We start from the raw sequence: 26,640 nt of genomic DNA, 5'->3' as shown, positions 1-26,640 counted from the left end.
GGGTGGGGCTTAACGGGACACGCTCCATGACGGATATATCCGTCCATGGTCGTGAAGGGGTTAATCATGTACAGATCAGTAACACATCTCCAGTCTGTGATTACTCCACGACATTTCCTTCTTGGTGCTGTATGGGCTCTTATATACAGCATTCTAACATGCTGTATATAAGAGCCCAGGCCGCTGTGTACAACATAAAAAACACTTTATAATACTCACCTAAATGGTCGCTGCAGTGCAGTTGGGTCATATGGGCGTCTCTGTTCTCCGGTGTCGGCGCCTCCTCTTTTCTCCATCTTTGTCGTCCTTCTTCTGAAGCCGCGGTCCTACACGGCATTGAGGTCCTACACAGGCGCACTTTGATCTTCCCTGAGCGGGGCAGATCAAAGTATTGTAGACCGCCTGCGCAGGATCGGCGAGTGTGTATGACATAGACGCGTCATGCACACAGGCTTCAGAAGGAGGACAAAGATGGCCGAAAGAGGAGACCCTGGCACCGGAGGCGCCCATATGGCCAATCTGCACCGTACCGACTGTTTAAGTATTATAAAGTCATTTTTACATTCTACACAGCGGCCTGGGTTCTTACATACATACGTATGTTAGAATGCTGTATATAAGAGCCCAGTGATGGTGGCCGCAGCTTATAGGCCCCAAATCTGGTGACAGGTTCCCTTTAAGGGTATGTGCACACGTTGCTTTTTACCTGCTTTTTCTTCTGCGCTGTTTAATGCCAAAATGGATGTGTTCTTCTATTCAAGCAAAGTCTATGGGAATTTGGGTTTCTTGTTCACACTATGTTGTTCAAAATGCTGCCTTTTTGTAGCAGAACTTTGGTCAAAAACTCAGCTTTGCAGTGCAAAACCCAAATGGCAAAAACAATTGACATGTTGCTTCTTTGAAAAGCTGAGTTTTTGACCAAAGTTCTGCCACAAAAAGGCAGCATTTTGAACAACATAGTGTGAACAAGAAACCCAAATTCCCATAGACTTTGCTTGAATCGAAGAACACATTCATTTTGGCATTAAACAGCGCAGAAGAAAAAGCAGCAAAAAAGCAGGTAAAAAGCAACGTGCGCATATACCCTAAGTCTTTTGTGCAGGCAGAAGGGCAGTAAATTTACTTCTGGAGGCTTCCCCTATACATGTCATATCAGCCACATGTGGATATAACCACACATATGGTGGCTGGGACACATGTATAACATAGAAAAAGGGGCACACGTATGACAATAGGGAGGTCGGGGTCAAAGAATAGGAGACAATGGATGTAGTCTGCGCTGCCGGCGATTCAATGGGGTTCACCCCAGGGAGTGAAGAACATGCGGTTAATTAAAGTCTACGCATTTCAAATCTCACTGGTTTCTTCATTAGAACAATCCATGCTCTGTTGATCATTTGTCCTGATGAAGAAACCAGTGGGTTAAGACTTTAGTAAACCGCATGTTCATCACTCCCTAATGTGAACCACATTGAATCGGACTACATCCATTGTCTCCCATCCCCTGAGCTCTGTATACTGTGAAGCCGCATGCCAGGGCTCGCGCGTGTGAGGGCACAAAGGACGCGGAGGACAGGGCGCGTGTGAGGGCGCGGAGGACAGGGCGCGTGTGAGGGCACGGAGGACAGGGCGCGTGTGAGGGCACGGAGGACAGGGCGCGTGTGAGGGCACGGAGGACAGGGCGCGTGTGAGGGCACGGAGGACAGGGCGCGTGTGAGGGCACGGAGGACAGGTGTGTGAGGGCACGGAGGACGGGTGTGTGAGGGCACGGAGGACGGGGGGGTGGGTGTGTGAGGGCGCGGAGGACGGGGGGGGGCGCGTGTGAGGGCGCGGAGGACGGGGGGGGGGGGCGCATGTGAGGGCGCGGAGGACGGGGGGCGGGTGTGTGAGGGAGCAGAGGACGGGGGGCGGGTGTGTGAGGGAGCGGAGGACGGGGGGCGCGCGTGTGAGGACGCGGAGGACGGGGAGCGCGCGTGTGAGGACGCGGAGGACGGGGAGCGCGCGTGTGAGGACGCGGAGGACGGGGAGCGCGCGTGTGAGGACGCGGAGGACGGGGAGCGCGCGTGTGAGGACGCGGAGGACGGGGAGCGCGCGTGTGAGGACGCGGAGGACGGGGAGCGCGCGTGTGAGGACGCGGAGGACGGGGAGCGCGCGTGTGAGGACGCAGAGGACGGGGAGCGCGCGTGTGAGGACGCGGAGGACGGGGAGCGCGCGTGTGAGGACGCGGAGGACGGGGAGCGCGCGTGTGAGGACGCGGAGGACGGGGAGCGCGCGTGTGAGGACGCGGAGCGCGCGTGTGAGGACGCGGAGGACGGGGAGCGCGCGTGTGAGGACGCGGAGGACAGGGCGCGTGTGAGGACGCGGAGGACAGGGCGCGTGTGAGGGCGCGGAGGACAGGGCGCGTGTGAGGGCGCGGAGGACGGGGCGCGTGTGAGGGCGCGGAGGACGGGGCGCGCGCGTGTGAGGGTGCGGAGGACAGGGCGCGTGTGAGGGCGCGGAGGACGGGGAGCGCGCGTGTGAGGACACGGAGGACGGGGAGCGCGCGTGTGAGGACGCGGAGGACAGGGCGCGTGTGAGGGCGCGGAGGACAGGGCGCGTGTGAGGGCGCGGAGGACAGGGCGCGTGTGAGGGGCGCGGAGGACAGGGCGCGTGTGAGGGCGCGGAGGACGTGGCGCGCGCGTGTGAGGGCGCGGAGGACAGGGCGCGTGTGAGGACGCGGAGGACAGGGCGCGTGTGAGGACGCGGAGGACGGGGAGCGCGCGTGTGAGGACGCGGAGGACAGGGAGCGCGCGTGTGAGGACGCGGAGGACAGGGCGCGCGCGTGTGAGGACGGGGAGCGCGCGTGTGAGGACGCGGAGGACAGGGAGCGCGCGTGTGAGGACGCGGAGGACAGGGCGCGTGTGAGGGCGCGGAGGACGGGGCGCGCGCGTGTGAGGGCGCGGAGGACAGGGCGCGTGTGAGGGCGCGGAGGACGGGGCGCGCGCGTGTGAGGGTGCGGAGGACAGGGCACGCAGAGGACGGGGTACACTTATGACGGCACGGAGGCCGAGGCACATGTATGATAATACCAGGCCCGCGCTTGGCTGAGGTGGTGAGTTTCTGCATAGCTCTGGCGCAGATGGCGGGTTGGAGCCTCGTCTATACTGGCGCACATGTTACACACAGAAGATAATTACACGGCAAAGCCGACAGAGGCGGGAGTGCACCGGAGTCCTCCCGGGGACATGGTGACGTCCGCACACCCACCGAGCTGAAGGACACCGCAGACACAGCATCCCGCCAGCCACACTGCAGACACGGCCTGATCCGCACAGCATTCAGCCCGGACACAACCAGGGCCCTGGCCGCCGCCATGACAGTCACCTAGCAACGGGGTGAGCGTGAGAGGAGAGCGGAAGTGTGCGTTCCACGCCTCCCTCCTGTATGGCACAGGGCGGCCGGAGGAGGGAGGGTCACGTGACTGCCGGCTGCCGTGGAGCAATGACAGGTACATCTGGCCATACAGCGTTACTGCATATGGCTGGGTATAGTTCCGGGCCTTTATTATGGCCTGTATTACGGGTGGCTCAGTGATTCTACACTTCAGCTCCCCAGCTGTGGACGCATGCTGGGAGTTGTAGTTCACAGCAGTTGTATGGCCCCACAGGTGTAATAAGCTAGGCTTGATTTCGGGGTCAGTGCTTGGTGGTCGTGGTGCCCGGTAACTTCCAATCTGCACAGGTGCTTACATTAGACAAGACCTATCACCAGGTGATGCCGCTGCTCCTGAGAGCGCTGGTTTTATGTATTAAAAATCCGCCATGCAATACCAGAGATGTGGTCCTTTATATGGTTTTACAAGGGGGTGTGGCTCACAGGATCCTCGGGGGCGTGTCTTAGGCTACTCTGCATTGTTATCCTGTGAGCCACACCTCCTTGTAAAGACCAGAAAAATTAGCACTTGATGAAAGGTTAATATCTCTGGAACTGTATGGGGGATTATGGCGGACCACTCAGGGGGGATAATATAAGGGGAAGAACTTCAGGGGAACAGGGGGGATAAAACAAGAGGGAGAAGTGGCCACTTTTGACCTGGTGACCGCTACATTCACCCATGGGTCAGACAAGCGGACACAAATTGATGGATTTTCATCCAGAAAACGTGGCTGATTGTCATGCGTGTGTTCGCACTTTCCAGCCGTGTACCATCTGTTTTTATACATCAGCATTTTTAAATGTTTAAATACAGGATCAAATTCATCTTTTCCAATGTTAATAATGGCAGACAGACACTGACCAAACACAAGACCATGTTTTCTTACCAGTCCCGAATGCCTGAGTGAGGCCTCATTCATTTTCATCCTACATGTTCTATATGTGATTTTCATGGGTAGAACACGTACCCATTATATCCTATGTTGCTGTTCACATGAGAAAAAAAATCATTAGTCATGTATGTTTTTAATATAAGTCTGAAATCCAAATCACTCACTCAAGTCTAAGGATTGAAAATTCTTCTTTTCATTTTTTTGACATACAATTAAAAAAATGGACTTCTGAATGGCCTGCTTCATAGCACACGTGAAAGCTTCATGCTGGTTGACATGGTTAAAGGGAACCTGTCGTTAAAGGGAACCTCATAATACTAAATAGGATAACTGAAGTGAGCACTAATATATATTATGAGTGCAAGCCAAAAAATACATACTATACAAAGGATAAGGCTGCACATCAAAGTTAGATAATAGTATAATGCCATAAGCATACCGAAAAATATTGAAGCATACAATGAAAAATGCCACTTGCTAACTTGAAAGTGTGAATAATGAAATGCATACCTGCCATGAATATTAGGAAAAAGGAGATATTTAGCAATCGCATTGATCAATGTAACTGAGCCCCAAAATAGACACGGCCATTACACAGTACACAGCAGGGACACATATCTAAGATTATCTCAGCACAGGAGATGTGGTATGATCAGACCATGTCCCTGTACGGTCAGACACAGCCATTACACAGTACACAGCAGGGGCACATATAAGATTATCTCAGCACAGGAGATGTGGTTTGATCAGACCATGTCCCTTAACGGTCAGACACGGCCATTACACAGTATATAGCAGGGGCACATATATACAGTAAGATTATCCCAGCACAGGAGATGTGGTATGATCAGACCATGTCTCTGTACAGTCAGACACGGCCATTACACAGTACACAGCAGGGACACATATAAGATTATCCCAGCACAGGAGATGTGGTGTGATCAGACCATGTCTGTACAGTCAGACACGGCCATTACACAGTACACAGCAGGGACACATATATAAGATTATCCCAGCACAGGAGATGTGGTATGTTCAGACTATGTCCCTGTATGCTAAATAGGATAACTGAAGTGAGCACCAATATATATTATGAGTGCAAGCCAAAAAAATACATAATACATAAGGATAAGGCTGCACATCAAAGTTAAATAATAGTATAATGCTATAAGCATACCGAAAAATATTGAAGCACACAATGAAAAATGCTACTTGCTAACTTGAAAGTGTGAATAATGAAATGCATACCTGCCATGAGTATTAGGAAAAAGGAGATATTTAGCAATCGCATTGATCAATGTAACTGAGCCCCAAAACCTCGTCAAGGTATATCTCTATATTGGGGTCCCTAGCTCTATGACTTTAACTGTGTGTCATCTGATTGCAATTAAAAACTGCTGAAGTGAGCACTCAGTTAAAGGGAACCTGAAGAAGGCGCTCCCTGAAGAAGGTGTCTCCATTCCTTGAAGGCAGCAATAATGGCCAGCAATTCTCTATTTCCCACGTCATAGTTTCTTTCCGCTGAAGACAACTGCTGGGAAAAGAAAGCACAGGGATGTAAAACATTATTCTCACCTGTCCTCTGTGAGAGTATGGCACCGATGGCGCAGTCCGAGGCATCCACCTCTACTATGAAGGCAAGTTCAGGGTTAGGTTGCACTAAGATAGGCGCTGAGGTGAATTTTTTCTTCAAAAGGGAAAACGCTTCTTGGGCTTGAGGCATCTAGGTGAAAGTAGACTTCTTAAGGGTAAGTTGTGTGATAGGTGACACTACCTCAGAAAAGTTCCTGATGAAACGCTGATAGAAATTGGCAAACCCGATGAAGCGCTGAACCTCCTTTACATTCTTGGGAGCTGGCCAGTCTTTGATGGCTTGAGTCTTGCTTTCATCCATGCTTATTCCCTGTGAAGACATTACGTACCCCAAAAATTGAATCTCTGTCTGATGGAATTCGCACTTTTCCAGTTTGATATAAAGATGGTATACAAGGATAAGGCTGCACATCAAACTTAGATAATGGTATAATGCCTCAAGCATATGGAAAAATATTGGAAAATACAATGAAAAATGCTACTTGCTAACTTGAAAGTGTGAATAATGAAATGCATACCTGCCATGAGTATTAGGAAAAAGGAGATATTTAGCAATCGCATTGATCAATGTAACTGAGCCCCAAAACCTCGTCAAGGTATATCTCTATATTGGGGTCCCTAGCTCTATGACTTTAACTGTGTGTCATCTGATTGCAATTAAAAACTGCTGAAGTGAGCACTCAGTTAAAGGGAACCTGTCACCAGTTTTTTGCCCTATAACCTGCGGCCACCACCACTGGGCTCTTATATACAGCATTGTAACATGCTGTATATAAGAGCCCAGGCCGCTGTGTAGAACGTAAAAAACACTTTATAATACTCACCTAAACCAGTCGCTGCGGTAGAGTTGGGTCATATGGGCGTCTTCGTGCTCCGGTAGCGGAGCCTCCTCTTTCGGCCATCTTCGTCCTCCTTCTGAAGCCTGTGTGCATGACGCATCTACGTCATACACACTCGCCGATCCTGCGCAGGCGCACTACAATACTTTGATCTGACTTGCTCAGGACAGATCAAAGTGCGCCTGCTCAGGACCTGAATGCCGGTATGACGTTGGACATGTCATGCACCGCGGCTTCAGAAGGACGACAAAGGCGGCAACAAAGATGGCCGAAAGAGACGGAGGACGAAGAAGCCCATCTGAGCTACATCCACCGCAGTGACCATTTAGTTGAGTATTATAAAGTGATTTTTATGTTCTACACAGCGGCCTGGGCTCTTATATACAGCATGTTAGAATGTTGTATATAAGAGCCCAGTGGTGGTGGCCGCAGCTTATAGGGCACAAAAGTGTTGACAGGTTCCCTTTAAGGTTTTGCTATAATCTTAGAATATGAGAGCTGCATGATTTTGGGACAGAGACCCCGATTCTCATGATGTATCACTTGCTGTCATTTTGTCACAGTTTACAGCATATGTAACAGATCTCTGAATGCTTATTTCAAATAAAGGATTTTTTCAGTGTTTGTGTTTATTTACTTTCACTTACAGATTAGTAATGGGGGGGTTTCATAGACCCTCCCCATTACTAATCTAGGGCTTAGTGCATACTTGTGATCATATGCCGACCACTTTTTCTTCTGCTTCTTTCTGTAACTTTAGTGATAAGTGACAGGTGCGTATAAACAGTGGAATCCTAACAGTGAGAGCGTTACACACTTTTAGGATGTTAGATTTACCCCCTCTAAATTAGAAAAATTACCATATACAACCCCTTCTGACAAAAAATGACTTCTTTGACATCAGTGTGTCTGTTTTCTGTGTTACATATTGTTGCAGATGGCGACATCAGACAGAGAGGTGGCTGCCCGGGTTGTGCTTCAGCAGTGCTTAAATGCCAAGTTGCAAGTTAAACCTCAGGATGAAGATTCTGATGCTGAATGGGTGGAGGTAAGTGGTGGGTCGCACAACCCTAATGGTGTGGATCAATTTACCATTGAGTGGTGTGGATTCTGCCCTAACCACCTACCTATAAAATTGGGTCAGACTTGTGACTCGACATTCCATATTACTGTGTGCAGAATTATTAGGCAAATGAGTATTTTGATCACATGGTACTTTTTATACATGTCGTCCTACTCCAAGCTGTATAGGCTGAGAGCCAACTACCAATTAAGTAAATCAGGTGATGTGCATCTCTGTAATGAGGAGGGGTGCGGTGTAATGACATCAACACCCTATATAAGGTGGGCTTAATTATTAGGCTTCCTTTCCTTTGGCAAATTGGGTCAGAAGAGAGATTTGACGGGCTCTGAAAAGTCCAAAATTGTGAGACGTTTTGCAGAGGGATGCAGCAGTCTTTAAATTGCAAAACTTTTGAAGCGTGATCACCAAACAATCAAGCGTTTCATGGCAAATAGCCAACAGGGTCGCAAGAAGCGTGTTGGGCAAAAAAGGCGCAAAATAACTGCCCATGAATTGAGGAAAGCCAAGCGTGAAGCTGCCACAATGCCATTTGCCACCAGTTTGGCCATATTTCAGAGCTGCAACGTTACTGGAGTATCAAAAACCACAAGCTGTGCCATACTCAGGGACATGGCCAAGGTAAGGAAGGCTGAAAAACCACCACCTCTGAACAAGAAATATAAGATAAAACGTCAAGACTGGGCCAAGAAATATCTTAAGACTGATTTTTCAAAGGTTTTATGGACTGCTGAAATGAGAGTGATTTTCATGCAGGACAATGCTCCATCACAGGTATCCAACTACTCCACAGCGTGGCTGGCCAGTAAAGGTCTAAAAGATGAAAAAATAATGACATGGTCCCCTTGTTCACCTGATCTGAACCCCATAGAGAATCTGTGGCCCCTCATAAAATGTGAGATCTACAGGGAGGGAAAACAGTACACCTCTCGGAACAGTGTCTGGAGGCTGTGGTGGCTGCTGCACGCAATGTTGATCGTAAACAGACCAAGCAACTGACAGAATCTATGGATGGTCGGCTGCTGAGTGTCATCATAAAGAAAGGTGGCTATATTGGTCACTATTTTTTTGGGGTTTTGTTTTTGCATGTCAGAAATGTTTATTTCTAAATTTTGTGCAGTTATATTGGTTTACCTGGTGAAAATAAACAAGTGAGATGGGAATATATTTGGTTTTTATTATGTTGCCCAATAATTCTGCACAGTAATAGTTACCTGCACAAACAGATATCCTCGTAAGATAGCCAAATCTAAAAAAAAAAAACCTCCAACTTCCAAAAATATTAAGCTTTGATATTTGAGTCTTTTGGGATGATTAAGAACATAATTGATGATCAATAATGAAAAAAATCCTCTAACATACAACTTGCCTAATAATTCTGCACACGGTGTAGGTGCCTGTAATTCTGTATATTTTGTTTCTCAAGGAAGATTTTTAGCCTTATATTAAGCTTTAAATGCCTCATGAAGGATATATAAGGTCTGTGGAGTGAACTCAAGAGCTGAATCAGCTCCACATACTGGAGATGCCATCTAAATTAGATAGCTGAGCTCTGCCCGCTGCTGTTAACCATTTAGATGCTGCTATCAAGTCTCTAACTTGAGCTCATCGGATTCTACTGGCTCGATGTGATTAGCAGGAATCCATGGTTCATTGGATGGTAAAATAAACGGTGACAATCAAAACTGTAACTTGTCCTACTAAAAAAAACAAACCTTCATATATTTAACGTGGTTTTCCCAAAATAAGACACTGTCTTATATATTTTATTTTTGCCCCAAAAAAAGCGATAGGGATTATTTTCGGGGTAGGTCTTATTCTCAGGGAAACACGGTTAGGGGTAAGTTTATCCCCCCCCCCCAAAAAAAAACAGATTCCCCTCCTTCCCAGGAGAATTATACTTATCAGACCACGGACTTCTGCGTGGCTCCCAGGTCCTCCTGCGTTCTCCGGCAGGCACTCCCAGCAGGTATGCCGCATGCCGTGCTCTCCTGCTTCTGGCCGATACACACATACTCATACTCTTACACACACAAAATCACATATCATATCGCACACACACAATCACCACATCTGGCTATACCGATTGCTTCCGGCCGGCAGGAGAAGATGGGACGCAGTGCAGTGATGCGCGAGGACCTGTGGTGGAACACATCAATGCGTTCAACCGCAGTTCCTTCATACGTTACACCGCAGGTTCTTGCGCCCCACTGCACTGTGTCCTATCTTCTTCTGCCGGCCAGAAGCAATTGGTATCGCCAGATGTGGTGAATGTGTGTGTGCGCGCAATCTGATGTGTGTGTGTGTGCGCGCAATCTGATGTGTGTGTGTGTGCGCGCAATCTGATGTGTGTGTGGGTGTGCTATTTGATGTGTGTGGGTGTGCTATTTGATGTGTGTGTGTGCACTCTGATGTGTGGGTGTGTGATCTGATGTGTGTGGGTGTGCGATCTGATGTGTGTGGGTGTGTGATCTGATGTGTGTGGGTGGGAGTTCCACTGCAGGTCCTCCGCTCAGCGACTGGTGAGAATGATTGCGGGGTGTCTCCTTTCTATAATGAAGTGTCCTGCAGTATCTTTAACTTATTTAGCTGCATGGACACTTCATTATTGAACCGTGACTAGGGCTTATTTTTGGGGGAGGGTTTATATTTAATCTTTAGATCGAAAATGATGAAAATGCCTGCTAGGGCTTATTTCTAGTGGAGGGCTTATTTTTGGAAAAAGACGGTATGTAGATGCAAAAAAACAGTTATGGCTTTTAGTGAAGGGGAGGAAAAAAGCAAAAGTATGAGAAATCTCCTTAATGTTAGGGGTTGAACTATAAATTAACTACTTCCTGACATGGCCAATTTTCATTTTTGAGTTTTGTTTTTTTTCCTTCAAGAAGAGGCTAAGTCCATAAAGACATGGGTGAGTGTTTATGGTGTTTATGAGAACTTGACTGGCTGCACACAACCTTGACCTCAACCCCACTGAATGTCTTTGGGATGATGCAGATCGGAAATTATGAGCCTGGCCCTCTCATCCTACATCAGTGTCTGACCTCACAAATGCTCTTCTGGATGAAGGGGCAAAAATTCCCACAGACACCTCCAAAATCTGGTAGAAAATCTTCCCAGAAGAGTGGGAGCCGTCATATCCGCAGAGGGGAAGGGACAACTCTATATTACTGATTATATGAATAGGGAATGGGAGGCCATAAAAACTCCTGTAGGTGTCATGTGTAGGGGGAATATACCACATTTTCCAGATTGTAAAGGGTAATTTACACACTGCGACATCGCTACCGATATATCGTTGGGGTCACGTCGTTAGCGACACACATCTGGCGTCGTTAGCGTCATCGCAGCGTGTGACACCAAGGAGTGACGATCAACGATCGCAAAAACGTCAAAAATCGTTGATCGTTGACACGTCGCTCCTTTTCATAATATCGTTGGTGGGGCATGCCGCTGGTTGTTCCTCGTTTCTGCGGCATCACACATCGCTATGTGTGACACCGCAGGAATGACAAACATCTCCTTACCTGCGTCCACCAGCAATGAGTAAGGAAGGAGGTGGGCGGCATGTTCCGGCCGCTCATCTCTGCCCCTCCTCTGCTATTGGACGGCTGCCGTGTGATGTCGCCGTGACGCCGCACGAACCGCCCCCTTAGAAATGAGGCGGATCGCCGGCCACAGCGACGTCTCAGGGAAGGTAAGTCCATGTGACGGGTGTAAGCAATGTTGTGCGCCCCGGGCAGCGATTTGCCCGTGACGCACAACCGACGGGGGCGGGTACGCTCGCTAGCGATATCGGTACCGATATCGCAGCGTGTTAAGTGCCTTTAAGACCCATTTCCCCCCCCCCTAAAAAATTGGGGGGGGGGGGTCTTAAAATGCGGATATGACTTACCAGGGCGGCAGTAGTGGAGCGTAGTCATAGCAGGGTCGGCGATACTGAGGGTGTTACTGTAGTGTCACGGTGGGTGCATTGAGCTGACTGTGGGCTGTATTGAATTGTCCGCAGTTGACACGATGGACTTCAAGAAAATGGCCGCAGAGACCTTTCTGCGCACGCACAGTCTCCGCGGCCATTTCCTTGAAATCCATCACGTCAACCGCGGGCAATTCAATGGAGTCTGCAGTCAGACCAGGCACTCACCGCCGCAGTGGCACCCCATCCTGTGACCCTCCAGAGTCGATCCACTGCAGTTACATCCCGTGCAGCAAGCAGGCAGATCAATGGCGCCCACCGCCGCAACACCATTGAGGCCACAGTATCACTGACCCTTCGTCCACTAACCCTTCTGAGATGTAATACCCCCTCCTCTGAGCCCCAGCATCGCTGACCCTGCCTCTTATTACCTTCGAGAATCGCTCCACCACCGCCGCTCCCCCCTGGTAAGCATTAGGATTAAGACACACTAAGATTATGAGAGGGACCCCAATTTTAACATTAAAAATTATTTTTTCATATTTTCCTCCTTCCTTCCTAAATTTGGGGTGCGTCTTATAATCCGGGGCATTTTATGAACCGAAAAACACGGTATTTTAGTCCATATTATGTACCAGAAATAAGGAATTCTGCCATTTTTCTGCTGACACACATATCTAATGCACATATGCTTATTTATTTACAGATAAATAGGGGTATGGTCATCTATATCTGCTTTTTTAAAGGATCAACAAAAGATTTAATTCCAAAAATAGGTAAGTTACAATATATATATTATGAACTTTTTCTGTAAAGGATACTCTGTTCAAAATGTATGTTCAAAGTATGTATATAGAGTAAAATTGTCCATAATGTACTGTATTTTTCGGACTATAAGACGCCCCGGAACATAAGACGCACCCTGGTTTTAGAGGAAGAAAATAGGAAAATTAAATTTTAAGCAAAAAATGTGGTCATGACACTGTTATGGGGCGAGGATCTGCTGCTGACACTTATGGGGGTAATGTCCCCAAATTCTCTACTAAGGTACCCCATCCTGGTAATGATCCTCCTGCCTTGTATATGATCCCCATCCTTGTATAGAGGTCCCACATCCAGGTACCGTATACGCCCGCATCCAGGTATATGCCCACATCCTGCTATATACCCCCCATCCTGGTATAGCCCCCCATCCTGATAAATACCCTCATCTTGCTATATACCCCATCTTGATAAATATCCCCATCCTGCTATATACCCCCATCTTGCTATATACCCCCATCTTGCTATATACCGCCATCGTGCTATATACCCCCATCCTGCTATATACCCCCGTCTTGCTTTATACCCCCATCCTGGTATATGGCCCGCATCCTGTGGCACACAAAAAAAATAAACATTTATACTCACCTTTCCTCGCTCCAGCAGCATCGCTCATCCTCCTGTCTGTGTGCGCCGCTGACCTGTGTGAAGCCGTTCCCCTGCAGCATCGCGACGTCCTCCTGTCTGCCGGCCCTCTGATGTGTGTGGAGAGCGATGCGCGCAGGGATGACGTCATAGCTGTGCGTACGGCACATCAGCGGACCGGCAGACAGGAGGACATCGCGGTGCTGCAGTGACCGGTGAGTATACCATACTTATTCACTGCCCCCTGCGCTGATGATGATGTGCGGGGGGCAGCAGTGAATACAGCCGCACATGATCACTCCAGGCTGTAGTTGCTAGGGGTGATCACGCGGGCTGACTGATAATTATGCGCGAATCCCCCGCCCATTACCCCGCCCACCTGTGAGCGACGGCTTCAGCGCTGAGAGATGAGGAGTGAGAGGATGCATATGAAATGAGCAGGCGCACATGGTCACGGCAGGCTCTGCTACAGCCTGCGCATGCCGCCGATGACCCTCATTCCCCGCAGCCTTACAGTCAGACCATAAGATGCACCCCCCACACTTTCCCCCAACATTTGGGGGGAAAAAAGTGCGTCTTATAGTCCGAAAAAAACCCGGTATGTAATGAAATCTAGGCACTGTGTATGAAATAAAACAAAATAAGCCAAAGCGGTGTACACTTCATTACTGCACTTATTCTTCTTGGCATCCGTAATAATGGGAATTAATAATTTTATTTTTATAGTACCAACATTTTCCGCAGCACTTTACAATTCAGAGGGGACATTTACAGACAAGATGAGACTTTACAGAGTAACACATAATTTAGCAATAATTGTACCCCATACATCCTACCTAAGAGCACTTTCATTTCAGCAGTAAGGTGCATTTGAGGCTTTTTGCTAATCTGCAATTACTAACAGAATAGAGGTACAATAAACCTCATCCCGACAGCTCTCAGGCTGATATGGTTTAGACGAGGATTTACCGTAATAGGGATTTCAGAAAGAAGTTTACACTTAACATACAAATAAGACCTGACCTTAAAAAATCCTATGCCCCACCACCGATATACCTTCCCGAAGCAGATACCTGTAAGAATGACACTGTTCATATCTGCAGGACACCGCAGCTATTTAACACCTGATTGAGTGTCGAACCCCAACCAATATGATATTAGGATTAGTCTATAATACCATGTGACCGAAGGCCCCCTCTAATTATAACATGGCCTTCAATGCTGGTACAGTGGAACCTTGGATTACGAGCATAATTGGTTCCGGGACTGTGCTCTTAAACCAAGTCACTCTTATATCAAAGTGAATTTTCCTATAGGAAATAATTGAGACGCAGCCAATTTGTTTAGGGGGGGTCAAAAATATTTACTGAATTTATACAAACTTTTTACAGTAATACAAAATAATGTACTGTGTTCATATAAAATTATTACAGTACACTAATACACAATACTGTAAAATATAGTAAAAACATATAAAACAAATTAAACTGCACATTAGCTTACAATAGAATTGCTGGTGTGCAGGACGTACAGTACTAGCAATGTGCTGTATAACTATGACAATTCATATTCTAATACAGTACAAAACACCCCCCAAATCTATTCTCCCCAAAATAAGAGCAGAACTAAGGCAAATGTGGGGTAGGAATACTGCACAGGCAATTACATTACAGTATAAGTAATGTGCTGTACTGGTTAGCCGAAAGAAAGTACAGTACTATATCCACAAATGCAAATTGATAGATATGCTATATAGTATATTCAGTGTGTCCACCCATATCCTATCCTCCGCCATTAACTTGAGAACGGCGGCAGCTATAGGCATAGAAGTGGTGTCTAGGTATAGTAAAGTAGCCATGCGCTACGCATTGAAACCACCTATAGCGCCACCTGGTGGAAAACAACAAAGTTAGCATTTTTATCTCGAAAACGGAACGAGATAGAGAAAAAAACTGAACTACAAAGTTGTAGGGCATCATCAATTCAATACGAATCCACACCTTGCATACAGAAATGCTATGATTAGAACGTGTAAAACTCACAAGGCTGCGGACGTGAAGCGATACCTCATGGAGACCTTCCTACAAGTCATTGGATATGGTGGCTGTGTGGAGTGGCCTCCACGCTCACCTGACCTGACCCCATTGGACTTCTTTCTGTGAGGTCACATCAAACAGCAGGTGTATGCGACCCCTCCACCAACATTGCAGGACCTACAACGACGTGTCACAGATTATTGTGCAAACATGTCACCTACCATATTGCACAACGTGCAGCAAGATACAGTATGCTGTGCAGAGTCCAGATGTGCATTGCAGCTGACGGGGGCCACTTTGAGCATCAAAGTTAAATGAGCGCCATATGCGTGACTAGCATTCAATGTTTTTGGGGGTCATGGATTTCATATCATAGCATTTCTGTATGCAAGGTGTCGATTCCTATTGAATTGATGATGCCCTACAATTTATAATTCACTTTTTTTCTCTCTCGTTTCGTTTTTGAGATAAAAATGCTAACTCCGTTATTTTCCACTAGGTGGCGCTATAGGTGGTTTCATTGCGTAGCGCGTGGCTACTTTACTATACCTAGACAACACTTCTATGCCTATAGCTGCTGCCGTTCTCAAGTTAATGGCGGTGGACAGGATATGGGTGGACACACTGTATACTGTACTGCATAGTGGTATACAGTACATATGTACAGAAAGTTACCTCCAGAGCGGATCAGAGCGTGGTGAAAGAACAGAACCGGTAGTGTGCTCGGTGAGTATTTGCTCTTATTGCAAAGCATTGCTCTTAAACCAAGTTACAAATTTGTAAAACGCTTTGATTGTTTTGCAAAACGCTCTTAAACCAATTACTCTTAATCCAAGGTTCCACTGTACTTGTATGTATTCGCATTAGTTACATAAAACTGGATACATTTGCACTCGGCTGCCATACTGGTACACACATCATCACCATGTTCCTTCTGAAAATCATACTATACAATCTGTGCCCAATCATACATTTATGTGATGCATGTGCAAATTAAAAGTTGTTCATCCAAGTCCATTTATTTCTGTTTTGCAGTGAGCTCTCTACTGAATGTGAAATTAAGTGAATCAGATTGTGGAAAACACGTGTCCATCACAGAACTGCCGGGAGATATACTTATTGTTCCTCAGGCTACGCTGGGAGGAAAGCCAAGGGGTCGCTGCATGCAGTACCATTCAAATGCAGGCAAGGAGCAGGGCATGGACCTATATGCACTCTTCATAGCCCAGTGCCAGAAGGACCTAGAGGCTCATGCTCAGTGGTCCGAGTCCGGGGCCGTGCTAAGGCATGGAACATATGGAAACCGGCAGGTGTTGAAGCTCGACACTAATGGACCTTATACTCACCTGTTGGAATTCTGAACGCAATGTAGGAACTTTTGTAGCCTTTTTTGGTTTAGTACACTGTTGTAACAAGGAGAATGATGGTCAAGAAGCAAATATGTAAAAAATTTCCAGGGATCTAACATACCTAAAGTGTTCTATGGTTTATAGTGATCCTTTATATTACTGTGTAAAGAGATTTCAGGATTCTGGCTGTGGGACGTCTACCAATGATAGAATGAAGGATCAGTGGCAACGAACCTAGCGTTGTGGCTCAGTCTCTCAAGTGTATGAGAACGTGCTGCGTCGTCAGGCACACTGGTATATCTAATATATAAAGCTGAGTGTATGTGTATGTATGTATGTATATATGTATGTCCGCCAAAAGAATCCACACCGTCGCATTTACAATCACAAAATTTTGCACAGACACCCCATTTGAATCAGGGAACGTCATAGACTGTTTTGATGGGAAAATTTAACCCCGTGTTTTACAGTTACTCTCCAAAAAACCTGCCTGCATTAAAGTCAATGGAGCTGGGAGATACAGGTTATTAATAGCAGCTGTAATTGGTTGCTATAGGAACAATGGAAATTGTTAGTATAAGAAGCTTATATGTGAGGTAATATGTCGGTGGAGAGATGAACAGAGACAGACTAAGAGACAGACAGAGAGAGACAGACTGGCACAGACGGACAGAGAAAGAGGCAGACAGGGAAAGAGACAGAGATAAACAGACAGAGACAGATAGGGGAAAAAAAGCCAGACAGAGAAAGAGACAGACAGAAAGACACACAGGGAATGAGACAGACAGACAGAAGTAGACAGGGAAAGAGAAAAACAGGCAGACAGGGAAAAAGACAGAGACAAACAGAGAGGGAAAAAAAGCAGACAGACAGGGAAAGACATACAGTGAAAGAGACAGAGGCAGGCAGACAGGGAAAGAGACAGACACGGAAAGAGACAAAGACAGAGAGACAGGGAAAGAGAGACAGGGAAAGAGAGACAGGGAAAGAGACAGAGACAAAAAGACACACAAAGACAGAGAGAGCGAGACAGAGAGACAGACAGAGACTGGGAGAGAGATAGAGAAACAGTTACTATCCCGGGCAATGTCGGGTACTACAGTTAGTATAGTATATAGGGGAAGCATTATTTCCTGGTTTCTCAGATCCCCATGGGTAATATCCTAATTTTTAAAAATTTTTGGCCTCATCCTGTGGACAGATCATCACTGCTTAAAGGGGCTTTTCATGATTAAAAAAAAAATAGCATTTTTTTTTTTTCTAGAAGCATTTCCACACACGACCATGAGTTGTGTCTGGTATTGTAGATCCACTCCATTGAGGCAGACTACATTTCTGTACTTATCTTAACAAATGGGCGCTTGAAGAAAAAAAACACAAAAGAGAGTTCATTTAAACTCAATTTATGTCGTTACCTTTCTATGGCCCGACGGGATTCAGGCGGATCTACCGAAAGCAATGCGGAAATTTAAATTGTGATTTTGTTAGGCTCTGATCACACATCTGTTTGAGAGTTACATCGGTTTTGTTTAGAAAGACACTAATGGAATTCATACCCGAAATTTACCTGTTGGCTATCTGATGCTTAATGAAGCCACATTGTTTGTTTTTTTCTTTAGAAAATAGTGCAGGGCCGGGATTTCCGCAGATATTTCCGCAGGAATAATGGACATGCAGTTATGTGTGGCTGTGGGAGATCCGCAGCATATTCCGCAGCCGCACATACCACAGCATGGACACAGACACTCCCCATAGGATAACATGGGGAGTGTCTGTGCTTGCTAAAACCTGCAGATTTATCTGGAAAATCTAGATAAATCCGCAGGTTTTCCATGGCAAATTCCGCGGTTACAGTCCCTTGGGCACATAGCCTAACGATCAAAAAACTGACAACAAGTGGAAACCAGACTGATCCCATGATAATCAGAGTGGACCCTCTGCTAACATATTCATCAGTTTGTAAATGGGTCATTTTTGGATGTAAATTCCTTTTGTATATTCCTAGCATGGAACAGACAAAACAGATCTCCTCAACAGAAATGTGAACTTAGATTTAAAGGGAACCTGTGCGGTGCAATATGCCCCCAGAACCATGAGCAGTTCTGGGTACATATTGCTAATCCCTGCATAACTGTCCATTTATACACTACCATAGATAGAGATCTTTATATGAAGTATTTCTAAAGATCCTTGCTGAGATACAAATGAGCTCCGGTACTAGTCGCAAGGGCATTCGTTTCTGCGCTTATTCTTCTCTCTTAGCATGCAAGCATGCCCACAGGGGTATGCTAACATGCTGTTCAATGCCCACTGCCAGAGTCATCAGGGATGATGCGCGTGCCTGGGACCATTGTCACTGCATCAGACGCTGGGTTTAGGCGCAGTGCGCTTCCACCGACAGTTCCGGTCACGCACAGTTTGAAACCAGCTGTACATGTCCTGGCTTCAGAGAGGTCTAGTTCGCATGACCAGAAGTGCTGAGACTTCTGATCATGTGCCTAAATCTGGCGTCTGAGGCAGTGACAATGGACACAGGTATGCGCGTCACCCCGATGACGCTGGGCAATGGGCATTGAATAGCATGTTAGAATCCCCCTGTTGGCTTGCTAACATTCTTAGAGGATGGACTAGTCGCTGGAAGTAACGCCCTTGTGACTAGTCCCTGCGCTCATTAGCATATCATAAACGATCTTTAGAAATACTTTTTCTAAAGCTCTCTTTATCTATGCTAGTGTATACAGGGACAGTTAGGCAGGGATTAGCAATATACACCCAGAACTGCTCGTGGTTCTGAGTGCATATTGCAACTGACAGGTTCTCTTTAAGGCCCTCCCATACATAAAGATTAGACTATCGTCAGCTGAACCCACAATGTCGGCAGGCCCAGCCAACAGTCTGATGTGTATGAGTGTTTCCAGACAGATGATGTCTCTTCCCCCATGATTGATTTTGAACTGCGGATCCTTTTGTTTTCTTCGACATAAGCCTCTGCCAGAGGAGTATGGCAGCGACTCTCTCATAAAGCTGCGTGACATAGAGTCAAAAAAGAAAGCTGCTGGCCCAATGATTCAGATAATCCATCATTTAGCCGCATCACTATTGTGTATGCGGTCTCTTGGCTGTAAGGGATAACATGTTTATTAGCGGTGAAATCACAGATAAATTATATGAATACAATTCATCGTCCGCCGCGCAGTAAAATCTGTTATGGAGAGCAGAGTGGTGTCATCCCTTCTTTTACAGTTGGTCTCTATTTACAGTTTATTTTTTTGCATAAAGTTTTTATAGCTGGGTGTAAATCTCCACGGCTGACATTTTCTTCTTTTTTTTTTTATCTAATCTCGCCCTTTATTGAACTGTAGTACAGTTAAATGTCACATGATTTATGCATATTATTTCTTATCTGCTACATCTCTGCAGTGAAGGCATCTGGAATAGAAATAAAATGGAGATACAATTTATTTTAAGAAAAAATTAAAATACAATCCTTTATGAAAATTAATTTCCTGTACCCTCAACATTTTCCTGATTGAAATAGATATACTAGCATCATTTTTGAAAGCCACTGTCCTAGCAAAGCTAAGAGGTCCTAGAGAACACAGAGCAAGATAATATTAAGAATTGTCAGCCAAATTAAACAATGTTTACAGGAACCAACCTTTAATAAAGTAAGTATGGGAAAAAAAGTGGCTAGTGTAAGTGTTAAAATGTGTGTATGTGTGTTTCTATTGATCTTTCTTTATCGTTCCTTTGGGAGACCCAGACCTTGGGTGTTTAGCTTCTGCCTCCGGAGGACACACAAAGTACTACACTTAAAAGTGTAGCTCCTCCCTCTGAGCTTATACACCCCCTGGTGAGCCAGTCCCAGCCAGTTTATCGCTTTGTGTTCAGGAGGCATACATCCACACATGCATTCTCATGATTTTTTTCTTTTTTTGGAAGAGATTGAAGAAGTGCGGGTCCACATCTGGACCCCCGGCATGTCCCTTCTCACCCCACTGTGTCGGCGGTGTTGTAAGGTTGATTTCCAAGGCTGGAGCCTTACATGCCGTGCTCCTTCACCATCCCTCCTGGGCTCTGGCTTGAAGTGGGAGCCAGCACGGTCTCCATGCCTGGCAGGAGACCGGTCTCCATCCACAGTCCCTTGAGGATTCTGCTGGACCGGAGCACTCATCCCCAGGGACCTGGCCCTGCGTCTCAGCAGCTAAGTACCTGAGACGTTTATATGTTGGGGGTCCCTGTTCTTTATTGTATGGGGAGAGTATGCTGAATGTATTTATTTTGGCATTTCCGGCGGGTTCTCTAGCTTTCGCCCGAGAACAGCGCCGATGGTGCCTGCGCGTCGGCCTCGCCGCTTAAATTTAGGCCCCGGCTTTGCCGGAGGCCTAGTTTCTGTTAACTACCCTCGCATGTCACTCATGCAGAGGGACAGGCACGGCTCCTCCCGGCGGCCGTCCTGCACAGGGGAGGGACACTCCCCACTGCTGGGGCGTGTCTCCTCCCCTGTAGGTCTCTATGGCCCTCCAGTTCCCGCTCTCCTACAGGAACGCCCCCAAGTCCCGCACCCTCTCTTCGCCCCGGCGGCCATTTTCTTAGGCAGAGTTCACTTTGCGCTGGGCCTTTCTGCACTCTGCATCCCTGCTGAGGTGCTGTGCATTGGGGGTCCGGGCTTCGGGATCTGGAGGGCACACAACACCGCTTCCAGCGGTGTGGTAAGCCACAGCCGGTCTCTGGTTGTGGACCTTTGTATATTCTCCCTGGGGTTCATTCTCTTGAAGAGCCCCCACTCCAGCAGCATGTCTCACACGAGGAGCAAGGCTCCAAAGCTGTATACTGTATGTGCTGCATGTAAGCTCCTGCTGCCTGAGCCGAGCACCTATCCACATTGTGATGTCTGCTCTAACTTGGCGGTGCCACAGCCTGGAGTCTCACCCCCAGTGGTCTCTCCAGCTGCCTCTGCACCTGTGGCTGAACCCCCGGCCTGGGTAGAGTCCTTCTCTAGGTCTATATCCCAGTCATTTGCTGAGTCCATGGGACTTCTGTCCAGGACTTTGATGAATATGCATCAGCCCTCCTTACAGGGTGCCTCTCATGCTCTTGCTAAGGGTCCTTTAGGATCCCTATCCTCTGACCTCCGTCCATCGGAGCTCACAGAGGATTCATCATCAGGTCCCAGACCCCGTCCTCCTAAGAGAAGGCGCAGGGTTTCCTCTCCCTCCTCATCCCGCGGCTCTGATTCAAGAGCTGACTCGCAAGATGAGGAGGATGCCCTTACGGGGGGCTCGGAGGCTAACTCCATGTACCCCATCGATCTTTCCGAGGGCGACTCAGATCTTAGTGACTTGATTGCTTCTATTAATTCTGTGCTGGATCTCAATCCGCCAGTATCAGAGGAGCAACCCTCAGAAAAGCACCAGTTTACCTCGCCTAAGAGAGTAAAGAGTGTGTTCTTTAACCACTCCAGTTTTCAGACCGCTGTGACCAAACCCAGGGCCTGTCCTGACAAACGCTTCCCAAAGCGTGGTTCTGATGACCGTTTTCCCTTTCCACCTGAGGTGGTCAAGGAGTGGTCTCACTCCCCAAAGGTAGACCCCCCGGTGTCTAGGCTCTCAGCCCGGACCGTTGTGTCGGTGGCTGATGGCACCTCACTTAAGGATTCCACTGACCATCAGATTGACCTTCTGGCCAAATCTGTGTATGAAGCGGCGGGAGCCGCGTTTCCCCCGACTTTTGCAGCAGTGTGGGCTCTCAAAGCCATCTCTGCTTCTCTAGAGGAGATGCATTCCCTCACCAAGGAATCTATGCCTGAGATGGTTGCCTTAACTTCTCAAGCTTCAGCTTTTTCATCTCTCCCTTCCACCTTAACCAGGACATTACCTTACCTTCCTTCTGTCCGGCCCCTGTTCATCGCTTTGAGAAAGCGCTGCATACTCTAGATCTGGTGCGTGCCCTCCGGATCTATGTGTCTCGCACCGCTGCGCTCAGGCGGTGCACCTCTCTTTTTGTGCTAACCACAGGTCGGCGCAAGGGCCTCCCTGCTTCTAAGCCGACCTTAGCCCGTTGGATTAGATCGACTATTTCGGACGCCTACCAGAGTACTCAGGTGCCTCCCCCACCGGGGATCAAGGCACACTCGACCAGAGCTGTCGGTGCCTCTTGGGCTTTTAGGCACCAGGCTACGGCTCAACAAGTCTGTCAGGCTGCCACTTGGGCTAGCCTGCATACCTTCTCGAAGCACTACCAAGTGCATGCTCATGCTTCGGCAGATGCGAGCTTGGGCAGACGCATCCTTCAGGCGGCTGTCGCCCATTTGTGAAGTTAGGTTCTGCCTACTTCTTAGTTTTTCTGTTTATTCCCACCCAGGGACTGCTTTGGAACGTCCCAAGGTCTGGGTCTCCCAAAGGAACGATAAAGAAAAAGAGAATTTTGTTTACTTACCGTAAATTCTTTTTCTTATAGTTCCGTATTGGGAGACCCAGCACCCTCCCTGTTGCCTGTTGGCAAATTCTTTTTCCGCGTGTTATCACCGGCTGTTGTCGTGGACAGAGTCTCCGGTTGTTCCGACTCTTGCTCTGTTTTACTTGTGGGTGGCTATTCTCCTTCAGCTTTTGCACTAAACTGGCTGGGACTGGCTCACCAGGGGGTGTATAAGCTCAGAGGGAGGAGCTACACTTTTAAGTGTAGTACTTTGTGTGTCCTCCAGAGGCAGAAGCTAAACACCCAAGGTCTGGGTCTCCCAATACGGAACTATAAGAAAAAAAATTTACGGTAAGTAAACAAAATTCTCTTTTTATACACACACACATAGTACAGTAGGTGAAATAAAAATTGAACATGTCATCAATTTTCTAAGTACAGTTAGGTGCAGAAATATTTGGACAGTGACACAATTTTCGCGAGTTGGGCTCTGCATGCCACCACATTGGATTTGAAATGAAACCTCTACAACAGAATTCAAGTGCAGATTGTAACGTTTAATTTGAAGGTTTGAACAAAAATATCTGATAGAAATTGTAGGAATTGTACACATTTCTTTACCAACACTCCACATTTTAGGAGGTCAAAAGTAATTGGACAAATAAACCAAACCCAAACAAAATATTTTTATTTTCAATATTTTGTTGCGAATCCTTTGGAGGCAATCACTGCCTTAAGTCTGGAACCCATGGACATCACCAAACGCTGGGTTTCCTCCTTCTTAATGCTTTGCCAGGCCTTTACAGCCGCAGCCTTCAGGTCTTGCTTGTTTGTGGGTCTTTCCGTCTTAAGTCTGGATTTGAGCAAGTGAAATGCATGCTCAATTGGGTTAAGATCTGGTGATTGACTTGGCCATTGCAGAATGTTCCACTTTTTTGCACTCATGAACTCCTGGGTAGCTTTGGCTGTATGCTTGGGGTCATTGTCCATCTGTACTATGAAGCGCCGTCCGATCAACTTTGCGGCATTTGGCTGAATCTGGGCTGAAAGTATATCCCGGTACACTTCAGAATTCATCCGGCTACTCTTGTCTGCTGTTATGTCATCAATAAACACAAGTGACCCAGTGCCATTGAAAGCCATGCATGCCCATGCCATCACGTTGCCTCCACCATGTTTTACAGAGGATGTGGTGTGCCTTGGATCATGTGCCGTTCCCTTTCTTCTCCAAACTTTTTTCTTCCCATCATTCTGGTACAGGTTGATCTTTGTCTCATCTGTCCATAGAATACTTTTCCAGAACTGAGCTGGCTTCATGAGGTGTTTTTCAGCAAATTTAGCTCTGGCCTGTCTATTTTTGGACTTGATGAATGGTTTGCATCTAGATGTGAACCCTTTGTATTTACTTTCATGGAGTCTTCTCTTTACTGTTGACTTAGAGACAGATACACCTACTTAACTGAGAGTGTTCTGGACTTCAGTTGATGTTGTGAACGGGTTCTTCTTCACCAAAGAAAGTATGCGGCGATCATCCAACACTGTTGTCATCCGTGGACGCCCAGGCCTTTTTGAGTTCCCAAGCTCACCAGTCAATTCCTTTTTTCTCAGAATGTACCCGACTGTTGATTTTGCTACTCCAAGCATGTCTGCTATCTCGCTGATGGATTTTTTCTTTTTTTTCAGCCTCAGGATGTTCTGCTTCACCTCAATTGAGAGTTCCTTAGACCGCATGTTGTCTGGTCACAGCAACAGCTTCCAAATGCAAAACCACACACCTGTAATCAACCCCAGACCTTTTAACTACTTCATTGATTACAGGTTAACGAGGGAGACGCCTTCAGAGTTAATTGCAGCCCTTAGAGTCCCTTGTCCAATTACTTTTGGTCCCTTTAAAAAGAGGAGGCTATGCATTACAGAGCTATGATTCCTAAACCCTTTCTCCGATTTGGATGTGAAAACTCTCATATTGCAGCTGGGAGTGTGCACTTTCAGCCCATATTATATATATAATTGTATTTCTGAACATGTTTTTGTAAACAGCTAAAATAACAAAACTTGTGTCACTGTCCACATATTTCTGGCCCCCTGACTGTAAATATGTTCTAAAGGTGCTATTAACATGAAGTTCCCACCAGAAGTCGGTAACAACCCATCCAATCCACACAGGCATATAAATCAAATCATAGATGTCCATAACTTTAGAGATTTGTTGTAATGAAAAATTATAGTGCCTTGTGAAAGTATTCGGCCCCCTTGAATTTTTCAACCTTGTCCCACATTTCAAGCTTCAAACAAAGATAAAAATGTTAATGTTATGGTGAAAAATCAACAAGTGGGACACAATTGTGAAGTTGAACGATATTTATTGCTTATTTTAAACTTTTGTAGAAAATAATAAACTGAAAATTGTGGCGTGCAATATTATTCGGCCCCTTTAAGTTAATACTTTGTAGCGCCACCTTTTGCTGCGATTACAGCTGCAGTCGCTTGGAATATGTGTCTATCAGTTTTGCACATCCAGAGACTGAAATTCTTGCCCATTCTTCCTTTGCAAACAGCTGGAACTGAGTGAGGTTGGATGAAGAGCGTTTGTGAACAGCAGTTTTCAGCTCTTTCCACAGATTCTCGATTGGATTCAGGTCTGGACTGTGACTTGGCCATTCTAACACCTGGATACGTTTATTTGTGAACCATTCCATTGTAGATTTTGCTTTATGTTTGGGATCATTGTCTTGTTGGAAGACAAATTTCCGTCCCAGTCTCAGGTCTTTTGCAGACTCCAACAGGTTTTCTTCAAAAATGGTCCTGTATTTGGCTCCATCCATCTTCCCATCAATTTTAACCATCTTCCCTGTCCCTGGTGAAGAAAAGCAGGCCCAAACCATGATGCTGCCACCACCATGTTTGACAGTGGGGATGGTGTGTTCAGGGTGATGAGCTGTGTTGCTTTTACGCCAAACATATCGTTTGGCATTGTGCCCAAATTGCTCGATTTTGGTTTCATCTGACCAGAGCACCTTCTTCCACATGTTTGGTGTGTCTCCCAGGTGGCTTGTGACAAATTTTATGTCATTTTATTGATATCTTTGAGAAATGGCTTTCTTCTTGCCACTCTTCCATAAAGGCCAGATTTGTGCAGTGTACAACTAATTGTTGTCCTATGGACAGACTCTCCCACCTCAGCTGTAGATCTCTGCAGTTCATCCAGAATGATCATGGGCCTCTTGGCTGCATCTCTGATCAGTCTTCTCCTTGTTTGAGATTACATTTTTGAAGGACAGCTGGATCTTGGTAGATTTGCAGTGATATGATACTCCTTCCATTTCAATATGATCACTTGCATAGTTGGATGTTTAAAGTTGTGGAAATCTTTTTGTAACCAAATTTGACTTGAAACTTCTCCACAACAGTATCTGGACCTTCCTGTTGTGGTCCTTGGTCTTCATGATGCTCTCTGTGCTTTAGACAGAACAGCAAGACAAAACAATCACTGATCTCGGGGAGACCAGCCAGAGAAAACACTGCCAGCAACCAGCAAAGGCGCTCAACACAGTGAAATCCTAGGTGCATTGCCCCCTGGCAATTATGCAAATCAAAAAAAGTCCATGTGCCTCTGTTAGGAGTCTCAACACAGAAACTAGCCAGATATCCCTCCGGGAAGGACTAAAAGGGCCACTTAATATGGTGGTTATGGT

The 26,640-nt window shown here is 46.7% G+C and overlaps 2 protein-coding genes across 4 annotated transcripts in view; one reads left to right on the top strand and one right to left on the bottom strand.

Annotated features, from left to right (window-relative positions):
- NUBPL (NUBP iron-sulfur cluster assembly factor, mitochondrial) overlaps positions 1-3,396 on the bottom strand; it is a 65,045-nt gene extending 61,649 nt beyond the window's left edge. Inside the window, exon 1 of one of the 2 annotated variants that reach the window (XM_075331238.1) lies at positions 3,247-3,396. In XM_075331238.1, the coding sequence (XP_075187353.1) occupies positions 3,247-3,354 (108 nt within the window). In that variant the 5' untranslated portion in view covers positions 3,355-3,396. The remainder of the gene's footprint in view (positions 1-3,246) is intronic. The other variant, XM_075331239.1, reaches the window with a different exon arrangement.
- Positions 3,329-16,761, top strand: DTD2 (D-aminoacyl-tRNA deacylase 2). 2 transcript variants are annotated; one of them, XM_075331240.1, is made up of 4 exons: positions 3,329-3,487; positions 7,677-7,787; positions 12,443-12,512; positions 16,215-16,761. In XM_075331240.1, exons 2-4 carry the CDS (start codon positions 7,677-7,679, stop codon positions 16,538-16,540), a joined length of 507 nt encoding a protein of 168 aa, XP_075187355.1. In that variant the 5' UTR covers positions 3,329-3,487; the 3' UTR covers positions 16,541-16,761. The 2 variants fall into 2 exon arrangements, with proteins under 2 accessions (XP_075187355.1, XP_075187356.1); XM_075331241.1 differs by lacking the exon at positions 3,329-3,487 and adding an exon at positions 3,543-3,750.
- Positions 16,762-26,640: the final 9,879 nt, after the last annotated feature.

Source organism: Anomaloglossus baeobatrachus, chromosome 12, assembly GCF_048569485.1.
Source record: "Anomaloglossus baeobatrachus isolate aAnoBae1 chromosome 12, aAnoBae1.hap1, whole genome shotgun sequence".
Lineage (NCBI taxonomy): Eukaryota > Metazoa > Chordata > Amphibia > Anura > Aromobatidae > Anomaloglossus > Anomaloglossus baeobatrachus.
The sequence above is the reverse complement of the archived record's forward strand: the minus strand, read 5'-3'. Positions and strand labels throughout refer to the sequence as shown.

Excerpts from the sequence above, each read along its gene's own strand:
- DTD2 (XM_075331240.1), top strand. The coding sequence starts at position 7,677 with ATGGCGACATCAGACAGAGAGGTGGCTGCCCGGGTTGTGCTTCAGCAG. Across the intron at positions 7,788-12,442 it reads CTGATGCTGAATGGGTGGAG|ATAAATAGGGGTATGGTCAT; the intron begins GTAAGTGGTGGG and ends ATTTATTTACAG. Across the intron at positions 12,513-16,214 it reads AGATTTAATTCCAAAAATAG|TGAGCTCTCTACTGAATGTG; the intron begins GTAAGTTACAAT and ends TCTGTTTTGCAG.